Source organism: Argentina silus, assembly GCF_951799395.1.
Source record: "Argentina silus genome assembly, chromosome: 17".
NCBI lineage: Eukaryota > Metazoa > Chordata > Actinopteri > Argentiniformes > Argentinidae > Argentina > Argentina silus.
In genome coordinates, this window is record NC_139671.1 from 16525013 (window position 1) to 16547947 (window position 22935).

At 48.4% G+C, this 22935-nt stretch overlaps 1 protein-coding gene across 3 annotated transcripts in view; it reads left to right on the forward strand.

Annotated features, from left to right (window-relative positions):
* The window catches only part of akap12b (A kinase (PRKA) anchor protein 12b), a 50320-nt gene that overhangs the window by 23404 nt on the left and 3981 nt on the right, over positions 1-22935 (forward strand). Inside the window, exons 2-4 of one of the 3 annotated variants that reach the window (XM_083689116.1) lie at positions 590-692; positions 17212-22289; positions 22431-22836. In XM_083689116.1, coding sequence (XP_083545242.1) covers positions 590-692; positions 17212-22289; positions 22431-22832 — 5583 coding nt within the window. In that variant the 3' untranslated portion in view covers positions 22833-22836. Of the gene's footprint in view, positions 1-589; positions 693-11580; positions 11743-17211; positions 22837-22935 lie in introns of those variants that run through there. The other 2 variants (XM_083689115.1, XM_083689117.1) reach the window with 2 other exon arrangements.

Consider the following 22935-nt stretch of genomic DNA (forward strand, 5'->3'; position numbering starts at 1 on the left):
AGCATGAGGACCGGGACTCTGGGTTCCATTAGTTAGATGAGGTCCTCCGTGGGGAGGCTACGTTCCCATCTCCCCGGGCCAAGCCAGACAAAGCCCTGAGGCCTCCCCCCCCGCCCCTCTCCAGTATTGTAGTGCTGTCAGTAGGGCTAGCCGCTGCCAAAGGGCCCTCTGTCAGGACCCCTGATCCACTGATAAGACATGGAGAGAAAGAGTGTCTGGTTAGCTTGTTAGCATGCTCGCGACCATGAAACAGATGTTTGGAAGTGTCGGACCCATTTGTTACGGTTTTTGACGTGTTCTTTTGTGTTAAATCTACATTAGTCCATGAGTTACGTGTTTCGTTATTGATTCTTTTTCCGATTAAAAAAATCCTTCATTAAAATAAACATTGATCACGATTAAAATACTTGGGACATGGTTCCTTCCCATGCACTTGGACATAAGAAAATCGTTCAGACAACAATAGGTGGGAAAAGGGTTGGAAAGATTGTGTGGGAGCGGGGCTTTGACTCTCCTCAAAGGGTCTGTTGTGTGTTTCTGTTCGAGTTATCTCACAGTGTCGTTTCTTGCTCTCCTTCCTCTCCTTTAGGTCATGCAGAAGAATGGACAGATCTCCATCTCTAGCTTGAACGGTAAGGGAGATGAACAGACAGACTTCAATGGCCACTCGGACGACGACACCCTGGCAGAAGGTAAGAGTGTGTGTGTGTGAGTGTATATGTGTGTGTGTGTGTGTGTGTGTCTGAGTCTGTGTCTGTGTGTGGAGGGGAGTTTTGTATACCTTTGGGCCAGTGGTTTATTTATCAAGTGTGTACTAGTGTGTTTTTGTCTGCAAGATAAGTTGTGATACTGTCTATATGTGTTCATGTCTGTCTTGATTGTAAGCATGCACCTCAGGAATGCCTGTCACAACAAAACTAGAGACCATTCCTGTGTGTGTGTGTGTGTGTGTGTGTGTGTGTGTGTGTGTGTGTGTGTGTGTGTCTGTGTGTGTGTGTAGCAAGACACTGGCTGACATTACAAAATGCCCTGCCACCCACGATCAACCCTTTATCCTGTGATTGTGTGTGTGTGTGTGTGTGTGCGTGCGCACGCGTGTGTTCATGGCTGTGTGTGTGTGTGTGTGTGTGTGTGTGTGTGTGTGTATGTGTGTGTGTGTGTGTGTTTTATCTGAGATCTGTAGATCTCTGCAGCTATGTCCATTTGAGCCCCTCTTGATCCTTCCCTAATCCCTCTGTCAACACTTGGGGGACACCTACATAGTCTCTTATTGGGGACTTTCAGAAAGGACCCTCATACACACTCATACCCAGCAAACCCCAAACACACACATCTGGACAGCATGGGCTAAGAGAGGTTGTTATAGTTAATCCGGTGAAATCTGTGTGCAGACACCGACTCATTCACCTGAAGTCACCACAATGTAATTTGCCTGTGTGGTCTTAAAACTAATCCCTGCTAGAATTCCTCATTCCTGAAGTTTCTCTAGAAGTTTCTCAAAGTTTCTTTGGGAAATCACGAGGAGACACATAGGCTACAAGACAGTGGAATCTTTGGAAAAAAGTGTTTTTTTTATTAGTTTTTTAAGATAATCATTAACTCACCCATTTAATCTCAGCCATGTTTTTGTAGCATATCAGATAAATTTTCCCAGCGTTGTCATGGAAACGTTCATTTGGACGCCTGCTGCACCGGCGGCCGTCTCCCACCGCGACCCCCCCCCCCCCCCTTCCTCTCTGTGTGCGTTTGTTTATTTTCTATAAGGGTTCCTAACAGGGTTTCCCCTCGATCTGGGAGGGCCGCAGGGGCGAGTCTTCACTCCGAAAATATTTGGTAGGCCGTGACCTCGTCCGAGACCAAGCGACCCGCGCTGTCTAATAACCCCGGTTCTGCCAGGGGGAAGGAGTAACTCTATACTACTTGAAACGGAGACAGATATGTCACATACCACGCCGTCAAATAGCCTATTTAATGAAGCGATTCTGTGTGTTTATACAGTAACCCTATACCTTGCTGAACAGAGTGAGATATAGTATATATGAAGAAACAGAGATATGGTATGAAAAGAATGATCCTGCCTGCTCTATGTAGATTGTAATGAAAGCTAATTGAATTCTTTAGATCATGTGGGCTCTGTGAGCACGAGTCATAAAGAGGATAACCATGACCTGTAACAGTCATTACACAAATATGAGCAGCTGGTCTTGCTGTAACTTCCAATGGCTGTTATCTACAGTAATCTCTGTCAGCAAGTTAGAACACGTTTTTCCAACCTCTCACACCTATTGACTGAAGGAATCCCGCGAACACCAGAATCGGTGGGGCTTTAGTCATTCAGGCCCACAGACCCCCTGGCTGTAGTGATAGGGTGTCATTTTGCATATTGTTCCAGATGGGAGAAAGCCTTTGAAGTCTGTCTGTTTACTGTGTTGGAGCAGGAGATTATCTCTTGGCCTCGTTTGTTTAGCAGTACAGTAATCGCGATAGCAGTAATATGTCATCAATACACACATTGTTTGAACAATGAGTAGATGTGTCTGTTTGTGTGTGTGTGTTGGTGTGTGTCTGTGTGTGTGTGTGTACTGTGCAGTGTGTGTGAAGGGAGCAGGTATACTGTTTCCCTGTGTGTTGCTCTGTCTATCATTCTGTCTATTTATCCTGGCTTTTACAAGGTCTGCTGTATCGTCAGTTTATTTGTGCACCTGAGGTCAGTGCTCGACCATGGGGATGAGAGAGAAACAGGCTGGGTTCCAACATGAAAACTTGCTCACCTCCTGAAGCGGATTCCATCACGGTCATCCAGGGCTAGAGGTAGCACTAGGGCAAAAGGGGGTAGTTGGGGAGAGGAGGGAGGGAGGAGAAAGAGAGAGACAGAGAGAGAGAGGGAGAGGGACGGGGGAGAGGTTTCCAAGCACTGGTTTACCTCCATGAAAACCTGATGAAACACAGATCATTCAGGGAAGCAGAAACAGGAGCAAGAGCAAGCATTCCTCTGATAACAATGAGACATCAGAGGGCAGCCCAGACCAGCCCCACCCATCAGAGAGGTACACAGACCCACCACACACACACACACACACACACACACACACACACACACACACACACACACACACACACACTCACACTGTCTGCCCCAACAGTAGCGCAGAGATTCAGCATCACATCAACCCAGAGCAGACCATCACACCCAAACCAGTATAGACCAGCATGAACCATACCACAAACCAGTACATACCAGTTTATCGACCAAAACAAAGTTAAGCGGAATAATGTTTGTTAGTAGACCTTATGACCTCATCCAGGTGATGGGGAAACTGAACAGGTAAGACAGGTTATTCAGGAAACAAACCGATTTAAAGACAAACCGTTGAAAAGAAACCTTAACTGTGCTTGTACAGAGAGAGAGAGAGAGAGAGAGAGAGAGAGATGCACAGATTAAGAGAGAGGGAGACAGAAAACATAGAGAAAAAGGAAGGTGACAGGATGATGAAGATCTGTGAGACAGGCAGAAAGAGGGTAATAGGAAAACTAACCCATATTCCTAATTATGGAAGTAGGACATAGTTTCATACTCGCTGATTAATCCCAGTCATAAAGGTGGTGTTGTGGGAGAGTGTGTGTTGGGGAGAAGGAGGGAGGAAGGGGTGTGGGTGTCTGGGGTGCTGGGGGGGCCCGAAAGATGACATCATGCTTGATCTAATTCACTGAGTCAAGCCTTTCCCCCCCAGATGGCTGGCTGTCTGCTAAAGAGGGCAGATGAAGTCTCCTGGATAGAAGTGTAGTGTGTGTGTGTGTGTGTGTGTGTGTGCGTGTGTGTGCGTGTGTGTGTGTACGTGTGCATGTACGTGCATGTGTGTGTGTGTGTGTGCGTGCATGTACATGCATGTGTGTGAGTGCGTGTGCATGTACATGCGTGTGTCTGCGCGCGTGTGCGTGTACGTGTACGTACGTGTGTTACTGTAGTTCCCCTCCAAGCTGGATCTGCTCAGGCGGCCTGGGACCGGTGCTTTGGGACGGACATTAGCATGTTGCCAGAACGTTCCATCACTGAAGGGAGGGACCTTTCCCTGAGCTTTAGCTACATCTTATCTCTGCCAATATGGCTTCACACCGTACAACACGTAATACAGTCCAGCCGCAGGCCTCTCGCTGTTAATCTGCACGTATTTCTGCTGATATAACTCATGTCTGTAAAAGTTTCCAGTAAAACACTCTTTTGTTCTACCCACATCTGCTTGTTTATACGCATGCTTTTTGGATGTTGGTTGCTGTTTTTGTTGTTTTGTGCATACAAACGCTGTATTCCCAGATGTCAGTGATGAACATGACTTATAACCCCTTGATGGAAAGCATGTGATTCCCAAAAGCAAACTATATAGCGCTGCAAAATTCAAGTCGCAAAGCCTCCACTTAAGTGTGCTTAAAGCTCTTCAGCGGAGGAGCTGGCCCGGTGACCAGTCGATGTGGGGGTTGCGGGTAGACAACCAGGGGTGGCCGAGGACTAGAGGGCAGTCGGGGGAGTCGACTATGTGAAACTGGATCCATTCCCTACTCTCCTACCTCGAGACGCGCCAGGACCGTGCGTCCAGTTATCCTGCCCAACCCCAAGGGCCGGCCGTCCAACGCCATGACGGGGAATGCGTTCGGGGAGAGTTAACAGTGGAACACCCCACTCTTGGGCCAGGCCCGCATCAGAGATTCCCCGCCGCCCCCGAGTCAATTAGCGCCCGAACGTGACGGGTGTGTTGGGCCCACCGCACCACCGAGGGAAAAAAAGTCTGCGTATCTCCTGGTTCGCAGGGTGACCGTCGACTCGCTAGCACCCCTCCCGTGGCTAGCGAGACCGGTCGTTTCCCGACCCCTCGGGGCACGCGGCACAGACGTGTCCTGCTCGCCCGCAGTACAGGCAGCGCCCCTCTCCCAGCTGCATGGGCTCCCCCGGGGGCAGTTCGTCCGAGTCTGCAGGTCCTGCTTGTGATGCGTGAGAACGGTGTCTTGTGCCGCTAGAGCAAGACGGCATTGATCAGCATCCGCTGGGTCCATGGTGGCTTAGTCGTCTGTCACGTTTTGGTATAATAAGTGGGCCCAGGTGCGGTGCATATATATATGCCATTTAGCTGACGCTTTTATCCAAAGCGACTTACATTGCAGTGAGTGCATACATTTCAGTATATATGGTCCCAGCGGGAATCAAACCCACAACCTAAGCGTTGTTAGCGCCATGCTCTACCAACTGAGCCACAGAGGACCATAAGGCATATAAAGGGAGGCAGACGAGTAGGTAGCTGTACCAAACAAAATGTTCTTTACTTAAAGTCGAGTAGGCAAAACAGGATACAAGCGACCAACAAACACACTGTGAAGACTGAGCGGGGAGTGAAGGGAAGTGAGGGTACATCGGTGACAATTAAACACAGGTGCAGGTGATGAGTCCATGAGTGAGGCGGCACAGTGGGTGTCCGGAGGGAGACCCCTAGGGACCGCACTGGGGAGGGTGCCCCCCTCCGTAACATTTATCTCCCAAAACGCTTATTACACATTTATCTCCCAAAAAACTGCTCCCTGTTTTTACAACCTCATTAGTTCTTACCCATTGAGAAGAGTGCTTAACTGAAGGCACAAGCCAGAATTCCTCAGAGGGCAAGTTGAGGACGCGTGAGGAGGAAGGGAAGGGTCCATTGGAATGCAAGGGTATGTGAAAAAAAAAACTTAAAGTTACAGTAGTAAAATGTCAAAACAAATCAAACTAAATCAAATCCAAGTTTATTTATTATATACACAGGATACAGCTGTAAACGGTACAATGAAATGCTTATTACAAGCTGTCTCTCAACAGCGCAGTGAAATACAAGGATAGGAATAAAATAAACTAGAGTAATAACAATACACAATATGCAGTCAACAGAAATAAAAGTCAAACAATAAGTGTAGGAATAAGTGTAGACCTTGGAATGGTGACATATATACAGATAAATAGTATAAATATAAATACAGCAGGAATGATGGAAGTGTGTGTGTGTGTGTGTGTGTGTGTGTGTGTGTGTGTGTGTGTGTGTGTGTGTGTGTGTGTGTGTGTGAGTGAGTGAGAGTGTGTGTGTGCTTATAGCTTGGAGGTAGAAGCTGTCTTGGAACCTGTTGGTCCGAGACCAGATGCTCTAGTACTGTTTGTCTGATGGCGGTGGTGAGAACAGGGCGTGGCTTAGATGATCTTCTGGGCTGGAGTAGATGTAAGGCTGCTCCCTGTGATCTACTAACCCCCCCCCCGCCTCTCTCTCTCATCTGTGCTGGCATCAGAGAACCTAACCATCCCTCACCCCCCCTAACCCCCCCCCCCCTCTCTCTCATCTGTGCTGGCATCAGAGAACCTAACCATCCCTCACGCCCCCCTAACCCCCCCTCTAGCCCCTAACACCCTCCAGGCACATACTACAGCATAGAGGATGTGGTGGACCCCCCCCCCCCCTCCCCCCTCCGACACTTTAATAGCATTATGGTTATTACCCTATTACCCCTATTACCCCCATCTGTATTAGTAGTTAATGGGTCTGGAGTTGGGCAGTAAGAGTGTTGGAGAGGAGATGGAGGGGTGAGGAGAGAAAGGGGAAAGAGAGGGGCATTAGAGTGGAGATGAAGAGGTATTAGAGAGAGAGGGGGAGGCAGAGAGAGGTGGGGAGGGCGGATAATAGTTGGGAGACAGTGAAGGAGGGATATGGACAGAGGGGCAGAGAGGGAAAGGACAGCATTTACTCGTCATGTGCTGTAGGTAGCAAATGTCAAATAGTGAGCTGTGCTTGATTGAGTTTGCCTGGCACAATGGAACCAATGGAATAGTGCAAACCCCGCCCATCTGACACGTCTGGTGGGCTCAAGCAAACGATCAAAGTGGTGTATGAAAGTATTTGAAATACTTTGTGACCCAGGTCTGATTTAGAATGGGGTCGGTCCGTCTATGAGAATGGAAGAGGCAGATAGAGGAATGGCTCTTTCAGGCAGCCACTCAGGCACTTTTAGGGTGTGTGTGTGAAAGAGATTTGGGCTGGGGAATGGGGGACCCCACCCCCAGCCCTGCATTGTCACATGCTTTACAGTGTGTTGGGTGGGCTACATCTGGGTTTGTCGCAAAGCCTCCACTTAAGACACCTTTTCAATACTCACAGAAACAATGAAGCATATTTATTTCTATACATCAAAACAACTGTCAAAGACACAAACCTAATTAGCAAGAAACCCAGACTCATTTATGTGTGTCTCCTATTGAATCCCAATTGATTCCTATTTCATTGATCTCACCAATTCAGTTTAGCAGTCTTGCATGTATTTGTTTTCAAAGCATCATTTCAAGGTCTCTGGTCCAGAGATAACACACGAACACTGGACTCCATACTCAAGCATTCTGGAGTTGTTTGATTGGGAGGTTGGTTTGACCATTTGCCACTGTAAAAGGGAAGTTAATTGGATGTGATGATTCATAGCAAAAACGGTATGTTGACAAAGCCCAGATGCCCTACTGTCACAAGCTGGACTCACTATACACGATAGTTAGGGATGCACAGAGAGGCCTACCTAGGCCTATGTCCTGTGTGAGAGGCCTACCTAGGCCTATGTCCTGTGTGAGAGGCCTACCTAGGCCTATGTCCTGTGTGAGAGGCCTACCTAGGCCTATGTCCTGTGTGAGAGGCCTACCTAGGCCTATGTCCTGTGTGAGAGGCCTAGTTAAACATTGGTATTGATGAATGCTCCCTCGGACTGTCAGATAGCACACGGTTGTGTTTGCCAGATGATATCATACGCAGTAGGAAACCCAACCCTGGTTGATTCTGTTTCATTTCAGGGCAGCAACTCCTCAGCGAGGAAGTCGTGCTTCACTTGTTCCTCTAAACCAACCTTATTGTTTACTGCTAAACAAGGCGAAAAAAAAAGATGGCAGCTGCGATATGCCCGGAATCAAGACGCCATGACCCCAGTTGACGTACTGATGGCTTACGGATCATGGCACAACTATGTCTCTTGCGCAACTCTCCTTACCGGAACGCACTCGAACACTCTCAATTGTGACCAGAAGTGAAACGGCGGAAAGGTTGTTGGACAGTGTGTGTAGAACAGGCGGGGGGGGGGGGGGGGATGTAATGTAACTCAAGGAAACCGGCAAAGGAACAGGAAGCAGTGATGTCAGGGATTGACTGGGTTTCCTGTGCGACATTCTTATCCTTCCCCCTTGGCCCACACGCATAGAGAGACAGGGTGGAATGGGGGCGATGAGAAGGCAGATTAGAAAGATAAGGGAAGGGGGCGAGATGGGGAGGACAGATAAAGCATGAGGTGGAGAGATAAAGACAGACAGAGTGTGAAAGGTGAAGAAGAGAGGAGAGATACACACACACACACACACACACACACCCACACATGCACCTACACCGACACACCCACACACACACACACACACGCATCCCTCGGTTCCTTTTTCCTCCAATTATTTCAACATCATCCTCTCGGCTCCAGGAATTCTCTGAGTAGAAAAGGGGGGAGGGGTTGGGGAGGTCGGGGGGGGTGGGGGTACGTCTGTACAATGATGTCATACACTCCCTTCTCTACAGGCTACAAAGCCCCTCCACCCATCCCCCAACTCAGCCCCTGTGTTCAAGACCCCTCCTCAACATTCCTGCACTCAGGCCTGTTTTCTTGATGCTGGAGATACAAAGGATGTTTCTGGTATCAGCTAGCCTGGGTGGAGTCCGTCTGTGGCTATAGAGCACTATACTATGTCATACCATGTCTATGTTGTAATGTTTTGGGGCTCTATTGACTGGAAATTCCATACTATTGCTATTGTAAACAGCATTATATAAAGCCATTGACTGGCCTATGTTGTAACATGGTGATTTGGCAGAAGCTGCTCTACAACCCTGTTATAGTTGGCTCTGTCCGTCTATGAGTGCATGAGGATTTGTGTGTGTGTGTGTGTGTGTGTGTGTGTGTGTGTGTGTGCGTGTGTGTGTGTGTGTGTGGGTGCGTGTGTGTGTGTGTGTGTGTGTGTGCGCACACGTGTGTGTGTGTGTACGACTTCCAGTAGTATGTATGGAAGTCGAGGAATGTGACGGTGATGCTGACTCACACAGAGGAAGCAGGGGGGTAAAGGAGGAGAGGGACCAAACCGCCCTGTCTGAGGTATTCTCATCAGAGTTGAAATTCCCCTCTCCCTGACTCACCGTCCACTCAGCATAATACCATACATTATATAGTAGAGTAGAACGTTTCACTACCAACTGACTCACTGTAATAACCAAGGTTCTCAGTGGTGTGTCATAAACACATTCTTAGTGAATGATTGTCCTTTTTTCTCATGGACATCTGAATGGAGCTACTGGGACGGGGCTGATGGGAATCTGAATGGGGTAATACTAGGAATAGCTTAATGGGACCTGTACTATGGAAACCTTACCCAATAGTAACCCCTAATGGTAACTCACCACTAGGTAATTAGATTGACTTGAATTGAAAAAACATTTTACGAGGGACCTCAAGTGTGTTTCAAATATGATTATTTCAAAGCCATTGATCATGTTTGAACATGTATTCAAGCCACAAGTGCTTTCAGTTAAATATGCAAATATACAGTACTTGGCCAAATAAAAGAATTCTGATTCTGATTCTGATTGTTAAACAAAGCAGGTTTCTCTCTGTAATTGGGTAACACTATTCCCTAAAACCCTCAGGATATTTTCCCTGAGAGACTCTCCATGTACCCCCCCCCCCCCATCCCGAATACAGAGAGATTTGTGATAGGGTCAGTGTCACCATCCCCCTCCCCCGTCACTTGCTCCTCTCACCCCTTTCGTCCCTCCGTTGAGACCCATGAAGCCTCCCATTCATGACTCCCCCCAAATGAAGGGATTTAAAGACAGTGCAAACAGGAAGTGGTGTGGAATGATGAGAAAAAAACAAGATGATTTGTTTTTAATTAAATTGAGTGCTCCACAGGCTCAGACTTGACCCCAGAAGTTGGCCCCACAGCACTTTCAGACTCTACAGTTCCCTTGATGTGTCTAAAAGTGTGTGACATTAGCGTTTTGATTTACAGCATTGATTAATTAATAATCTGATTTGTACACATCTTAGAAATGAGGGTTGCCTCAAATTTGGAGTACTGAGTCCACACAGTGATACATCACACAGCAATAGCTTAATGTTGATAGTTTTATCGGTATCGTCTGTCAGCCTAATCATAGCCTTTAGAAAGGAACAGACTTGCCATTTGAATAGATTGCTGGCTCTCTTATGTGGTATTTGACCGCATGCTAAGGTTCCATCGCAGAACACACACACTCTCACTGTGAGTGTGTGTGTGTTTGGGGGTGGCGGGGTGGCGGGGTGGGGGTTTTCTTCCAGATGGCACTCGCTTAGAGACGTTATCTCCCATTTTGGAACATTCTCCGTGTGGAATTCACACATACGTTGGGGACAATGTGAAGGTGTGAGGGATCTGATTGTGCCGATGTTTAGCTGAGGAATTAGCCCAACATTCCTCAAGGTCTCCCACAGACAAAAGCTGAATTAAATGTGTCTGCCTTGTCCTCACTGGGAATGGGCTGTTAACATTCATAGGGGCAGGCGACAACATGTGGGCCCCCCTCCAATGATTTAGTTCCTCTAGACAAATTCTGACTCAGCAAGCAATAATACTCAAATGGACCTTTAATACCACTGTTTCCTAGTGTAGGGATCAAGAGTAGTTTGGGGGAACGTTCTGGTAGTTATGAAGCTTCATTGCAACCAGTTCCATAGCTAACACCCTGCCCTTCCTCTCTGTCAACATTCCACTGTGACTTGTGACATTCGCCTTGAGATATGGGGTAGAGCCATGACTCTCCTGAGAGAGGGAGGGGGGAGGAAAGAGAAGTGGGGCCTCACATACTTTTCACATGCTGGGTAAACTATCTTTTAGGGACACAGGGGCGCTGAGTTAGGGTGGGATGAGTGTAGAGAATGTGTGTGTGTGTGGGGGGGGGGGGGGGGGGGGTAGGGAGATCCCAAAGAAATCCTGAAGAGATTTGTCTTTAATAACGCATTGGTCAGAACTGACCCCTCCTCTCCCCTCTACACCCCAAGCCGGAGTGGTGTAGAGGCGGTATGGGGTCTGAGCAAACACAATGGGTGGGGGGTCGGGGGGTGGGGAGAGAAGAGAGAGAAACGGGGGTGGATGCTTCCCTAAAAGATCACATGACAAGCTCTGTCACCCTGGATGGGAGTAGGAGGGGGGGGGGGGGGGGGGGGAGGAGGAGGAGGGAGGGGGGGGAGCGTAGTGGAGGAAAAGAAAAACTCATTCAGAACAGCTGAAGAAAAGAGGGGGGGGGGGGATGGGGGTGGTCCTATATGACATGTGTGTCAGTCAGGGGCGGCTGTTGAAATGTGTGTGTAGCCCAATTTTCTTCCTCAGACTGACGGAGACACGCTAGAGAAGAGAGAGAGAGAGAGACTCCTCCTGCCCTCAAACGGAGTTAACAAATTAAGAGGGAATTGAGTTAGAATCTAAATTCCACAGAATCTATTGTGAGCGTGAGAGAAAGAGAGGAGAAAGAGAGCAACTTCAACTTTTATACAAAGTAACTTTGAAGACTATTTTTTTTTACTTGAGCATTTTTCTAAGAGATTTTATTATTTTTGTACTCAAAGTATTTTTTTCTTTTTGAGAGGAACATTTGAGAAACGTTTTACCAATGCTTGGAACGATAACTCTAACAGGTAAGATTTGTGTTTTCAAGTTATTTTGTGTTTCACTTTGGCTTGGGAACTCTCACAGCATCAAAGTTTCATTCAAGACTAAACTCCATCCTACTTGATATTGTCATCCAGATTAATGATGACTTTTAAACTTTAATGAACTTATGAGTTTTTGGGGGTGAAAAAGACTTCATGCTGTTTTACTGTTGGTGAGGTGTTTTACAGTCTCTTCACAGAAAGTAATTTAGTAAATGAATTAGCATAACATAATGCAGTGAAGCCATAGTTTCTCCAGAGGGGACCAAGTGTGGTCAATGCCATTGTTGTGTTGAGGGTGTGGTTGGCATTGTGGTTTGAGGCTGTCCTTGTGTGGACCGTTGAACTGCATGGATGGCTCAGATTCACTTGTTGGTTACAAAGGCATTTGTTGAGCTACATTTTTTTTGTGTCAAATTCAAACCAAACTTGTTTGTTCATATATAATAACTTTTATCATTTTGGGGAATTTTACAGATACTAAGCACAAGCCATTTTCCATTCATGTTTGTGTGACGTGTATCACTGTAACCTTTACTATATAAAAATCTGAGTAATGCAAAGCCTCTAATATTTCCTAGAAAGCATCTTCATTCCCAGTCTTGTTGAGCCTCCGAAACATGTAGCCACATCTCCCAGCCAATAAGACCATCATGATAAGCATCACTGTCACAATGCCATCTGCCCCACAACTCCGTAGTGTATACATTCCATACATCAATAGGCAAGCTTAGCTGCACCGGCCGTGAGAAAGGACTTCACACTACACCAACTGAGAGATATAAATATATGATGAATGTATTCGTGTTTGGCTACTTCAAAAGTTTTTTGACCATGCCCTCATCTGGATCTTTACATTCCCTACACACACACACACACACACACACACACCCTCTTTCTCTCCTGTGAAATATTTCAGTTAGTTGAAGTGAGATCTCTTCTTCCCAGTGGGGATGTTCAGCTTGGCCTTAGAGGATGGGGAGGGAAGTGGGGTGTATGGGATTGATTACATGTGAAGACTGACTCCACCATGGGTTGTATAACGGAGAGTGAAAGGGGCCGGGTTCGTATTCCCTGGGTAGCTCATAAAGCTGTTATACGCTTTATGTGGAACTTATCCTAATAAATAATCAGGGCTGATGGCGATAAATCTATTGATATCTTGTGTGTGTGTGTGTGTGGAGGGGGGGGGGGGGGTAGGGGGTTAGAGGGACTGTATTGTCTATGCTCTGCTTGGGGTGTGAGCTCATTTAATCAGAGGTGGTCGGCTCTCCGTGTGGATCAGATAAGAGGAAAGCCAAATGGTTGAATAACGGTTGTTCGCCCCTCCTTGGTTCTGATTGGGACGTCTCGTGACTGGGGTTGGAGGACCTCAGAGACAGTGGGAGAGAGAAACAGGGAGGGATTGGGGGGGGGGGGGGGGTGTCAGTCTAGTCTTCATGGGGGGTTCTCTCTCCCTCTCCTCAACTGACTCTTTTTGTTTAGTTGGTTTTGGTCGCAGACAACAGTAATTAGAGCAGGGATTTGCATATCATTTCTTTGTCAAATACTGTCTGGTTAGAATAGCAGACACGCAACTGTCAACACTCCACCCCCCCACCCAAAACAATACACACTCACACACACACACTCACACATTCTTTACAAAAAAAGCCACCCCACCCTGAGTTGAGATAGAAGCCCCTCTAAGGTCCCCACCACCACCACACACACAAACATACTTGCACATAGATACACACATGCACACAAATCCCCGCGAGCCACATAACAACTACAGCCACAACAGAGACAGTATCGGATTCCAAATCTCATCTGAGACACTCGGGAATAACGATAGATTTACAACAAGTGGTTGTCGCCTCAACCGACATGGAATTGAATCAGAGGGTATACTCTTACCACACACTTACACATATACACACATGCACACACATACACACACACACACGCACACACACACACAGTCAGTCATTTCGTCTCCTGCAGAGTAAGGCATTTAAACTATGAGTGTGTCAGAGATCTGTAACTCCCTCTGACTGGGAATGAGTTAGACATTAGCCCTCAGGGCAGGCATCATTCTACCCCCTCCTACCCTCACCCCCCGATCTCTCCCCTCGCCCCCACTCCCATCTCTACCATCACTCCTCCCATTCCTCCTAATACCATCAGAGGCATTGCACAAAATACCCCTTCATGCCCCTCACCCATTTACCCTCACCCACTCATGTAACCCCTGCAACCCCCCCCCCCCCCCCCCATTCACCAACCTCACCCCCTGTACCCTAATCACCCCTCCCTACTCCCCTTCCCTAACCAGCAAAGGAGCGACCCTGTTAACAGTTGTAAAAGTTGTAAAAAGAGTTGGCCGGAAAACAAAGATCAAAAAGATCCGAAGACGCCGGTACTCTGTTAAATCAACAGGGTTCCTGTCTTTTATTATGCTCATAGATACACATGGCCTCGCCTGGCCCACTTAGGAGCTAGCTATTCTGCTTACAGTGTAATTGGCTTGTAGGGGAAAACATTGTTGTTTATTCAAATGGTGAGCCAGCATAATTATATACATTTACAGTGGTTTGCCATTGAGGTATAGAGCTGTACACAGCAGTGTGCTGTGTGTGAGGAGCATAACATTGGCTGTACATTAGAAGGAACGTTTGTTTGCTTGTTTTTTACGGTCTTCGCGGTCCACTCAGACTTGACTTGTTTGCTTAACAATAGCATGGCTTGGCAATGTATACAATAACAACTATGTGAGAGACGGCCCCCTCCCCACTCCCCCTTCTAGAACCCCAGCCCCCTCCCCACTCCCCCTTCTAGAACCCCATTTGTTGCCAATACCCTCGCCCCCTTTAGTCCAAGGCCATGGTTAAAGTGAGGGCTTCCACATTTACTATGTCTACTGTAGTTTACACAGAGTGATTGAGATGGAGGAGGCTTCTCACCTTGTAGTGTGTCTCCAATTTGACCAGATTTATAAACGTCTCTTTCCCCCGTCTCTTCGTAAAGAGTTGTCTTGTTGAACAATAGGAGCCCCCCCCCCTCCTTTATTTTCTGTGATGGGAGATGCCAGAGATCCATTGTGTGTGTGTGTGTGTGTGTGTGTGTGAGAGAGTGTGTGTGTGTTTACGGGTAGAGGGATATAGATGACACAATACAAGTCTACCCTTAGCTGTATGGTGGAATTTGGGTTGGGGGGGATTGGGACCTTAATAGTAGGAGGAGAGGTGGGGGGTGGGGTGGAAGAGGCCCCACATTGTAATTTACACCACATACAACTTCAGCTGTTACATATCTTTAAAATGAAAACAATTAAGTTGTCTTTTTTTGGAAGTAGAGGACTGCTTGAGACTAGTTTATGTTTAGAACCCCCGAAAATAATTCACCCCATTGCGTGGTGACCCGCGTAGCTTACATTCCTCATGTCAAATCCATACGTACAAGATGGATGTTGGGAGCCTCAGTCACAATAGCAGCGTATGATTGTGCTGTATATTATACTGATGTATAATGAGATGCTGCGATGCTCAATGTTATTTCTCTAGTGGTTCTGTTTCTCAGGGTTGTTTGTTTAACCCATGAATGAAACTGGCCACTGTGTGAAGCTTCATGGCTGTAATTTAACAACAGGAAGTTGAGAGATTGCAAAGATAAACTTGGATGGCAAACCCAGACCTCTTATTCATGTACCAGACAAGAACAATATAATCTTTCATAGCGAGTGCACTATTTTTATGAGTGGAATGCAAATGGAGTACAGTTTTTATGGAGACAAACATGTGCGCGTACGCACGCACACACACACACACACACACACACACACACACACACACACACACACACACACACACACACACACACAGATACATTTCAGGGATATGTATGACTCATGCTGAATATCAAGATAAACACATCTTATCAACATATCTTACTCTGTAATGGCTTGTTACCAAGTTTAAGATTTCTTTTGATATATTACCTTGTTTTTAACATTCTTTCATACTCTTTAAGAAGTGTGTGTGTGGATATGCGTGTGTGTGTGTGTGTGTGTGTGTGTGTGTGTGTGTGTGTGTGTGTGTGTATTTAACAAACAGAGGGAGGTGGTCAGTCTTGTGAGCATATGAGCATGTGTGTATGGTTAAGAGAATATGTGTGTGTGTGGCTGCCTAGGTGTGTATCTAGGTAAGGTGATATCCTTGCATTAAAAATGCTGGGAATTTGTTTTGAGAGTCCCAGGGTAGGTTGAGAACCCCCGGAGAGAAGGCTCCTAGCACCAGATGTGAGCTTTTCCCCGCTGTAGGGGGATGTCAAAGGGAAAGGGGGCCTCAGAGAGAGAGAGAAGCCTACACAGCCTGTGAACTCAGCCTACCCCCAGCCCCTACCTCCGCCCCACACTGTCAAAACACAGATAGACATGGCAGGAATTTCAGGCATTGTGTGTGTGTGTGTGTGTGTGTGTGTGTGTGTGTGTGTGTGTGTGCGCACATTGGTGTTCCCCTGTTTATCTCACCTGCCATTATTGCTCATCAGACACATCTTCTCATCGGACACAGGGAAATTGCATCTTAAATACATAGTGGACACACTGATATGGTTTTTGATTTAGCAACACAGATGTGAGGTGGACAATACACCCTTGTTCTGAGCTTGTGGTTCTGCTTACTTTGTGTTTTGGGACAGGATCTTTGTCCAGGCATTGGCTATGGAATTGCTTTCATTGTGAAATACACGCTGCAAAGCCTCCTTCAGGGCTTGTTGTTGAGTAGTGTCGACGCTCAAAACCTTTATTTTTGGCTTTGGCTCACACATAGGAAAGGAGCAAGCCAGAGGAAATTTCAATCTGATTGCAATTCATTCGTCAAATGTTAGATTAAAACAACTCAGGGGGTCAAAATCTCAATTGTATTGCATTTGCAATGTGGTTTAGATTGTCTTCAGATGCAGATGATGCCATCTGAGATCGATTATATCAGTTTTTGTTTTTATAGTTTTGCCTTTCTTCTATTGGCTCTGAAGCAGTGAATGTTAAAGGTCTGGTTGCGCAATTGGTTAGAGGAATAGGCATGTACAATATCATACTTTACAGCTCAATTCACTTGAGTCATGGTCAATAACCTATCACTAAATCATGATTTAGTTGACCATAAGTCCCTGTGCATATGAGAGACTGTGTTTATTTTTTTTGTGAGATTGTGTATGATTCTGTGTTTTTGTTATTCTGTTATGTTTGTTTGTTTTTCAGGATGGGGGGTTGTTTGTGTGATTGGTGTTTTTTTTACTATTTTAATTTGAGTTATTTTTGTCTAAACAAAACAAAAACATCAAACCTGTATACCAAAAATAATTTACAGTACACAGTGCTTATTTATCAATTTGATTTATTGTCTCTAATGTTATAAATCAATATAATAATCACATGACATTATAGTATTCTCCTTTTTGCTCTGCTTTCAGTTGGCCAGCCGGACGGCGTGTCTCAGAAGGAAGAGGTTCCTGAGACTCAAGAGGAGGTGGCACCCCAGGTAAACGGAGAGAAGGAGCAGCATGAGTCACCTGATGCCAATGACATCACCGCTGTCGAGGAGAAGGCGGCTGAGCAGAAACCTGGCGAGGCCAACGAAGTGGGCTTCAAGAAGATCTTCCGCTTCGTCGGCTTCAAGTTCACGCTGAAGAAGGACAAGAATGAGAAAGCTGACCCCGTCCAGCTGCTGACGGTGAAGGAAAAGGAAGGGGAGGATGCCAGCGGATCAGAGGCAACCGAGGATGCTAAGGAGGAAGCCACCACTGAGGCGGAGGAGCTCAAGTCTGAAGAGAAGGCAGCTGAGACGGAGGCTGCTACCACTGAGGCAGAAGTGGCTACCATTAAGGCTGAGGCCACAACCACAGATACCCCTGTAGAAGACACCCCATCTGAGACTGTGGAGGGACTTGCAGCCACAGAGCAGGCAGCAGAGGAGGGAGCTGGTGAAACTGAAGATGAAGCTGGATCTCTAACCAGCCCATCTGCTCAGGAGACCACCCAGACCTCCCCCTTCAGAAGGTTCTTCACACAGGGCCTGTTCTCCAACCTGCGCAAGAAGACAAGCATCAAGAAGACCAAAGAGGGGGAGGAGGCTGTGGCGGAAGAGGAAGAGAAAACTGAGGCAGAAGGAGAGACCACTGATGAGCAGTCAGCCACCACTCCAGAGGAGTCTTCCCCAGTGACTGAGACAGCAGCCACTGAGGAGATCAAGGCGGAGGTCAAAGCAGAGGTCAAAGCAGAGGTTGCAGTGGAAACCCCAGCCCCAGCCCCAGCCCCAGCCCCAACTCCAGCCCCAGCCCCAGCCCCAGCAGCTGATACTACTGATGATGCCAAACCAACAGATGAGAAACCTGAAGATGCTGTAGAGGGGGACAAGGCTCCAGTGGAGGTCACCACCGAGGCTGAGCTGCTGTCGTCCCAGGAGAAGGTCAAGGTCCAGGGAAGCCCACTGAAAAAACTTTTCACTGGGGCTGGTTTGAAGAAGCTCTCTACCAAGAAACAGAGGGCCAAGAAAGACGCTGAAGCCAAGCTGACTGAGTCCGGAGAGCAGGTGGCCGAGCAGCTTCAGTCCTCCACGGAGTTGGAGAGCCAGAGACCTGACAGCGGGGCCTCCTCTCCAGAGGAGTCAGGGGAGCATGTCATTGGGGTGGATACCACCCAGGCCGAGCTGAGCCAAGAGGCAGAGGGAGAGGCAGTTACCTCAGATGGTGAGAGGAAGAAAGAGGGCATCCTCCCATGGTCCTCCTTCAAGAAGCTGGTGACACCCAAGAAACGTGTCAAGAGGTCCTCTGAGAGTGAGGATGAGGCCACTGGTGAGAAGCCCAAGTCAGCCACCCTGTCCTCCACAGAGAGTGCCGTGTTTGTGGAAAAAGTCAGTGAGGAGGAACCCAAACCTACCGAGGAGGAGTCAAAGGCTGAAAATGCAGAGAAACTCGAGAGCAGCACAGAGGAGCCCAAAAGAAAGATGGACAACTCAGTCTCCTGGGAGGCTCTGATGTGTATGGGTGGTGCAAAAAAGAGGACCAGGAAAACCTCTGACTCTGACGACGAAGAGGCCAAGATCGACGAGGAGGTGCAGCTATCTGGAGAGGAGCAGGCCAAGACTGCTGAGTCCCCTCTCTGCGGTTCCCAAGAGGCTGACCAAGAAAACCTGGTTTTGTCCCCTGAACCACCCACTAGCCCTGCTGAGGGGGGGGAGATCTCCACCTGGGAGACCCTGAAACGACTTGTCAGTAGGAAGAAGTACAAAGCTGAGGAGACGACAAATGATGCTGCACCTGCTGAACAGGTCCTCTCGGACAGTGAAATCCCCAAAGAGGAGTCCTCATTCTCTCTGAGGAAGCTGATACCCGGACGCAGAAAGAAGAAGATCGATGGGAAGCAGCTTTCCATCGAATTGGGGTCAGGTGAGGAGGACTCTGACACCCCAGCTGTGGTCCCCCTCTCAGAGTATGATAACGAGCAAGCTGAGACTAAAGAACAGGCTGCCGCCACCAAGAACGAAGTAGAGACAGCCGCTATCACTCTGGCTACAGTGGCTGCTGAAGACAGATCCCCCTCGTGGATCTCAGCCACGGCGGTTGCTGAGGACCTTGAGGACAAACACGATCAGTTGAGTGACATCCCCGAGGAGGGAGACACCGCAGCCACCCCCAAATCCGCAGATATCACCATCACTGAGGAAATTACCGATCTCACATCAAAGTCGTTGACAACCCAGGAGCAAGTGTCTGAGGTGTCTACCATGGTGAACGCAGAAATTATCCCTGTCACCCCGGCCATGACTGGGGAAATCACTCCTGAGTTGACAAACCTAGAACCTGTGTCTGAGATGTCTGCCATCGAGGTGACAGCAGAGATGATCCCTGTGGTCCCAGCCATGTCTGGAAAAATCACCCCTGAGTTGACAACCCAGGAGCCTGAGGCATCTGCCATCGAGGTGACAGCAGAAATGATCCCTGTCGTCCCGGCCATGACTGGAGAAATCACTCCTGAGTTGACAAACCTAGAGCCTGTGTCTGAGATGTCTGCCATCGAGGTGACAGCAGAGATGATCCCTGTGGTCCCAGCCATGTCTGGAGAAATCACCCCTGCGTTGACAACCCTAGAGCAGGTGTCTGCGATGTCTGCCATCGAGGTGACAGCAGAGATAATCCCTGTGGTCCCAGCCATAGCTGGAGAAACCGTCCCTGTGCTCATGGCACCTGAGCCAAATTCAGTGAGGATGATCCTGCATGAGGAATTGGAGTCGGTCAGTGAGATCCCCAGCATGACTGTGACTGCCATAGAGTCCCTGCGTGAGGAGGCTGAAGCTGCCTCAGAACCCATGCTGGTGCTGGAGTTCACTGAAGCTGAGTCTACGGCGCTCCTGGAAATGCATCTAAAACAAGAGGCCACTGCCATCTGCACAGGCCTGGGCACCAAGGAGATCGCCAAGGTTGCAGTGGAGAAACCTGTGATGCCCACTGTGGAGTGTGTGGCTGTGGTTAGTGATGCTCTGTCCTCTGGTATTTCACTGCATAATAACATTGACAAAGCAGAAGACGTTCTCCCTACCGTGGATCCACAGTTTGAGGCTCAAGTGGAAGAAGTGGAAACCACATCTCTTGAGCCTGCCCTGGAAGATACTGTAACTTATGAAGTACCAGAGACTGATACTGCCAATGACGTTCAAGAACCTGAAGTTATTACGGTTGCCACAGTCAATGCCATCCAGAGGGAGGCTGAAATTGTACAGGCTCCTGTGGTGTCTGAAAACTCTCCCAAAGTGGAATTGGTTGAACCGATTTTACCATCTGTGGAAGAATCTGTTTGTTCTGAGACTGTGGAGGTGACTGAGTCACCTGTCGTTGAGGTGAAAAATGAGGAGTTGGATGGAGTAGAAGAGTTTGCTGCCAATGAAGAGATCGCCCCTGTAGATGAAGTGGTTCAAGCCGTACACAAGGAGATAAGTTCTGCTTTGTCCAATATCCCCACAGACACAGGCACTGAGATGATGGAGCCATTCGTTGCTGTGGTGGCCCCCACTGAAGAGTTTGCCATTGTCAAGGAAACCGTGTGCATCATCGCCCCACTACCCATGGAGGTCGATCAAGCAGAGGTCGGGAATGATGTGGTGATGGAGAAAGTCTTAATCACAGAGCCCACTGGTGATGACCAGATCCAAGTGAAGGTGGTGGATGTTGGTGTTACAATGGCCGAGGCTGGCATTGAGGCTGACATCGCATCAGCCATCTCTAACGTCAGCTCTGCTGAGGTCAGTGTGAATGTGCAAGGTGAGGATGTGCAGAGCGGGGATACCATTGAGGACCAAGGCATAGTAATCGGTCAGGTAGTCATCCAGAATGCCATGGATAAAGTGTCAACACCAAAGGCTGAGCCTGAAATGCCCTCCACCACCAACACAACCCCAACCCCAACCCCAAATGAAGTCCTAAAACCAGTGCAGGCAATAGTGACAATAGAGAAAGAGCTTGATTTAGCAAAAGAAGTTATTATTGAGAGCCCTGTAGTTCATACTCTGGCCCAAGCACCAGAAATACCAGCACAGCAGCCAGCTGCACCAGAGGTACCAGCTGAGGCGGAGAAGCCACTAAAAGCTGTCCTTAAAGCCGTCCAGGTCATTGAGACAGTTCCAGTTGAAGTCACAGAGAGTATCAGTGCTCTCCTGGAAGAGCCTACCAAGGAGGCTGAAGATGCAGTCAAACAGGAAGTAAAGCAAGCAGTGGAGGTATCAGTAAGTGAACAGAACGTTGAAGAGGTAGTGGTTGAAGCAGAGGTGGAACCGAAGACAGAGAGTCAGATAGATGGAAAGAGCGAGGAGATCCAGAAGGAAAAGAGCGAAGTAGAAGCAGAGTGTCAGGAAGTTTCACCAGCTGAGTTAAAGGAAGTAGCTATGGAAGTCAAACCTGAGGTTAAACATGCTGAGGTAATAGAGGTGAAATCAGAGGCAGTGCCAGAGGCAGCCTCGCCCAGCCCTGCTGAAGAGAAGTCAGAAGCACCAGTGGTGGTAGAAACACCAGTCGCACCAGTGGTGGTAGAAACACCAGTCCCAGAGAGCCCCATCGAGACCCCCGCAGCTCCCGCCGATACAGAGGTCCAGAAAGAGACGACGGTTGAGTCCCAGGTGACACAAAAAAAACAGGTGGTCATGCAGGCGGCACAGGTCATTGATGAGCAGATAGTTAAGGAAATCGAGATTGAGGCAGTGGTGGAATTTGACGGTGCTGGCATCCTAAGAAAGGACACACCAGCCAAAGACACTCCCACCCCCACTGATGTTGAAACAAACATGAAAGTCGACAGTGACGCAGGTCAGGAACCGGCATTGGACAGCCCTCAAACACCCCTGGAAGAGCCTCAGAAGGAGGTTTCAACAGAGGCCGCTGCTCCCAGCCAAGATGCTCCCAGCCAAGATGTCCCCAGCCAAGATGCCCCTGAGAGCCCAGAGGAGGGGGAAGCCCCAGTTGCTGTCGCTGTGACAGTTGCCAGCCCAGAGAAGGTGATGGTGGTGGAGCCAGTGGTGCCCAAGGAAGAGACGGTGACGGTGGTGGAGCCAGTGGAGCCCAAGACAGAGAAGGTGGAGGCGGCAGTGGCGGTGGCGGTGGTGGAGCCAGTGGCACCCAAGGAAGACAAGGTGATGGTGGTGGAGCCAGTGGCGCCCAAGGAAGAGACAGTGACAGTGGTGGAGCCAGTGGAGCCCAAGACAGAGAAGGTGGAGACGGTGGCGGCGGTGGCGGCAGTGGCAGTGGCGGTGGTGGAGCCAGTGGCACCCAAGGAAGAGGCAGTGGTGGAGCCAGTGGCGCCCAAGGAAGAGACGGTGACGGTGCTGGAGCCAGTGCTGCCCAAGGAAGAGACGGTGACGGTGGTGGAGCCAGTGGCGCCCAAGGAAGAGACGGTGGCGGTGGTGGAGCCAGTGGAGCCAGTGGCGCCCAAGACAGAAAAGGTGGCGGTGGTGAAGTGTGCGGAGGTGATGGCCCAGGTGATCGAGGTGATCGAGGAGGCGGTGAAGGAGTTTGAGCCTGCCTCCACAGAGCTCACAGCAGCATCGTGAGCAGGTGAGCAATTTGTCTTCACACTAGGCATGGCATGGCATGGCAAGGCAAGTTTATTTATATAGCACATTTCATACACAGAGGCAATTCAATGTGCTTTAC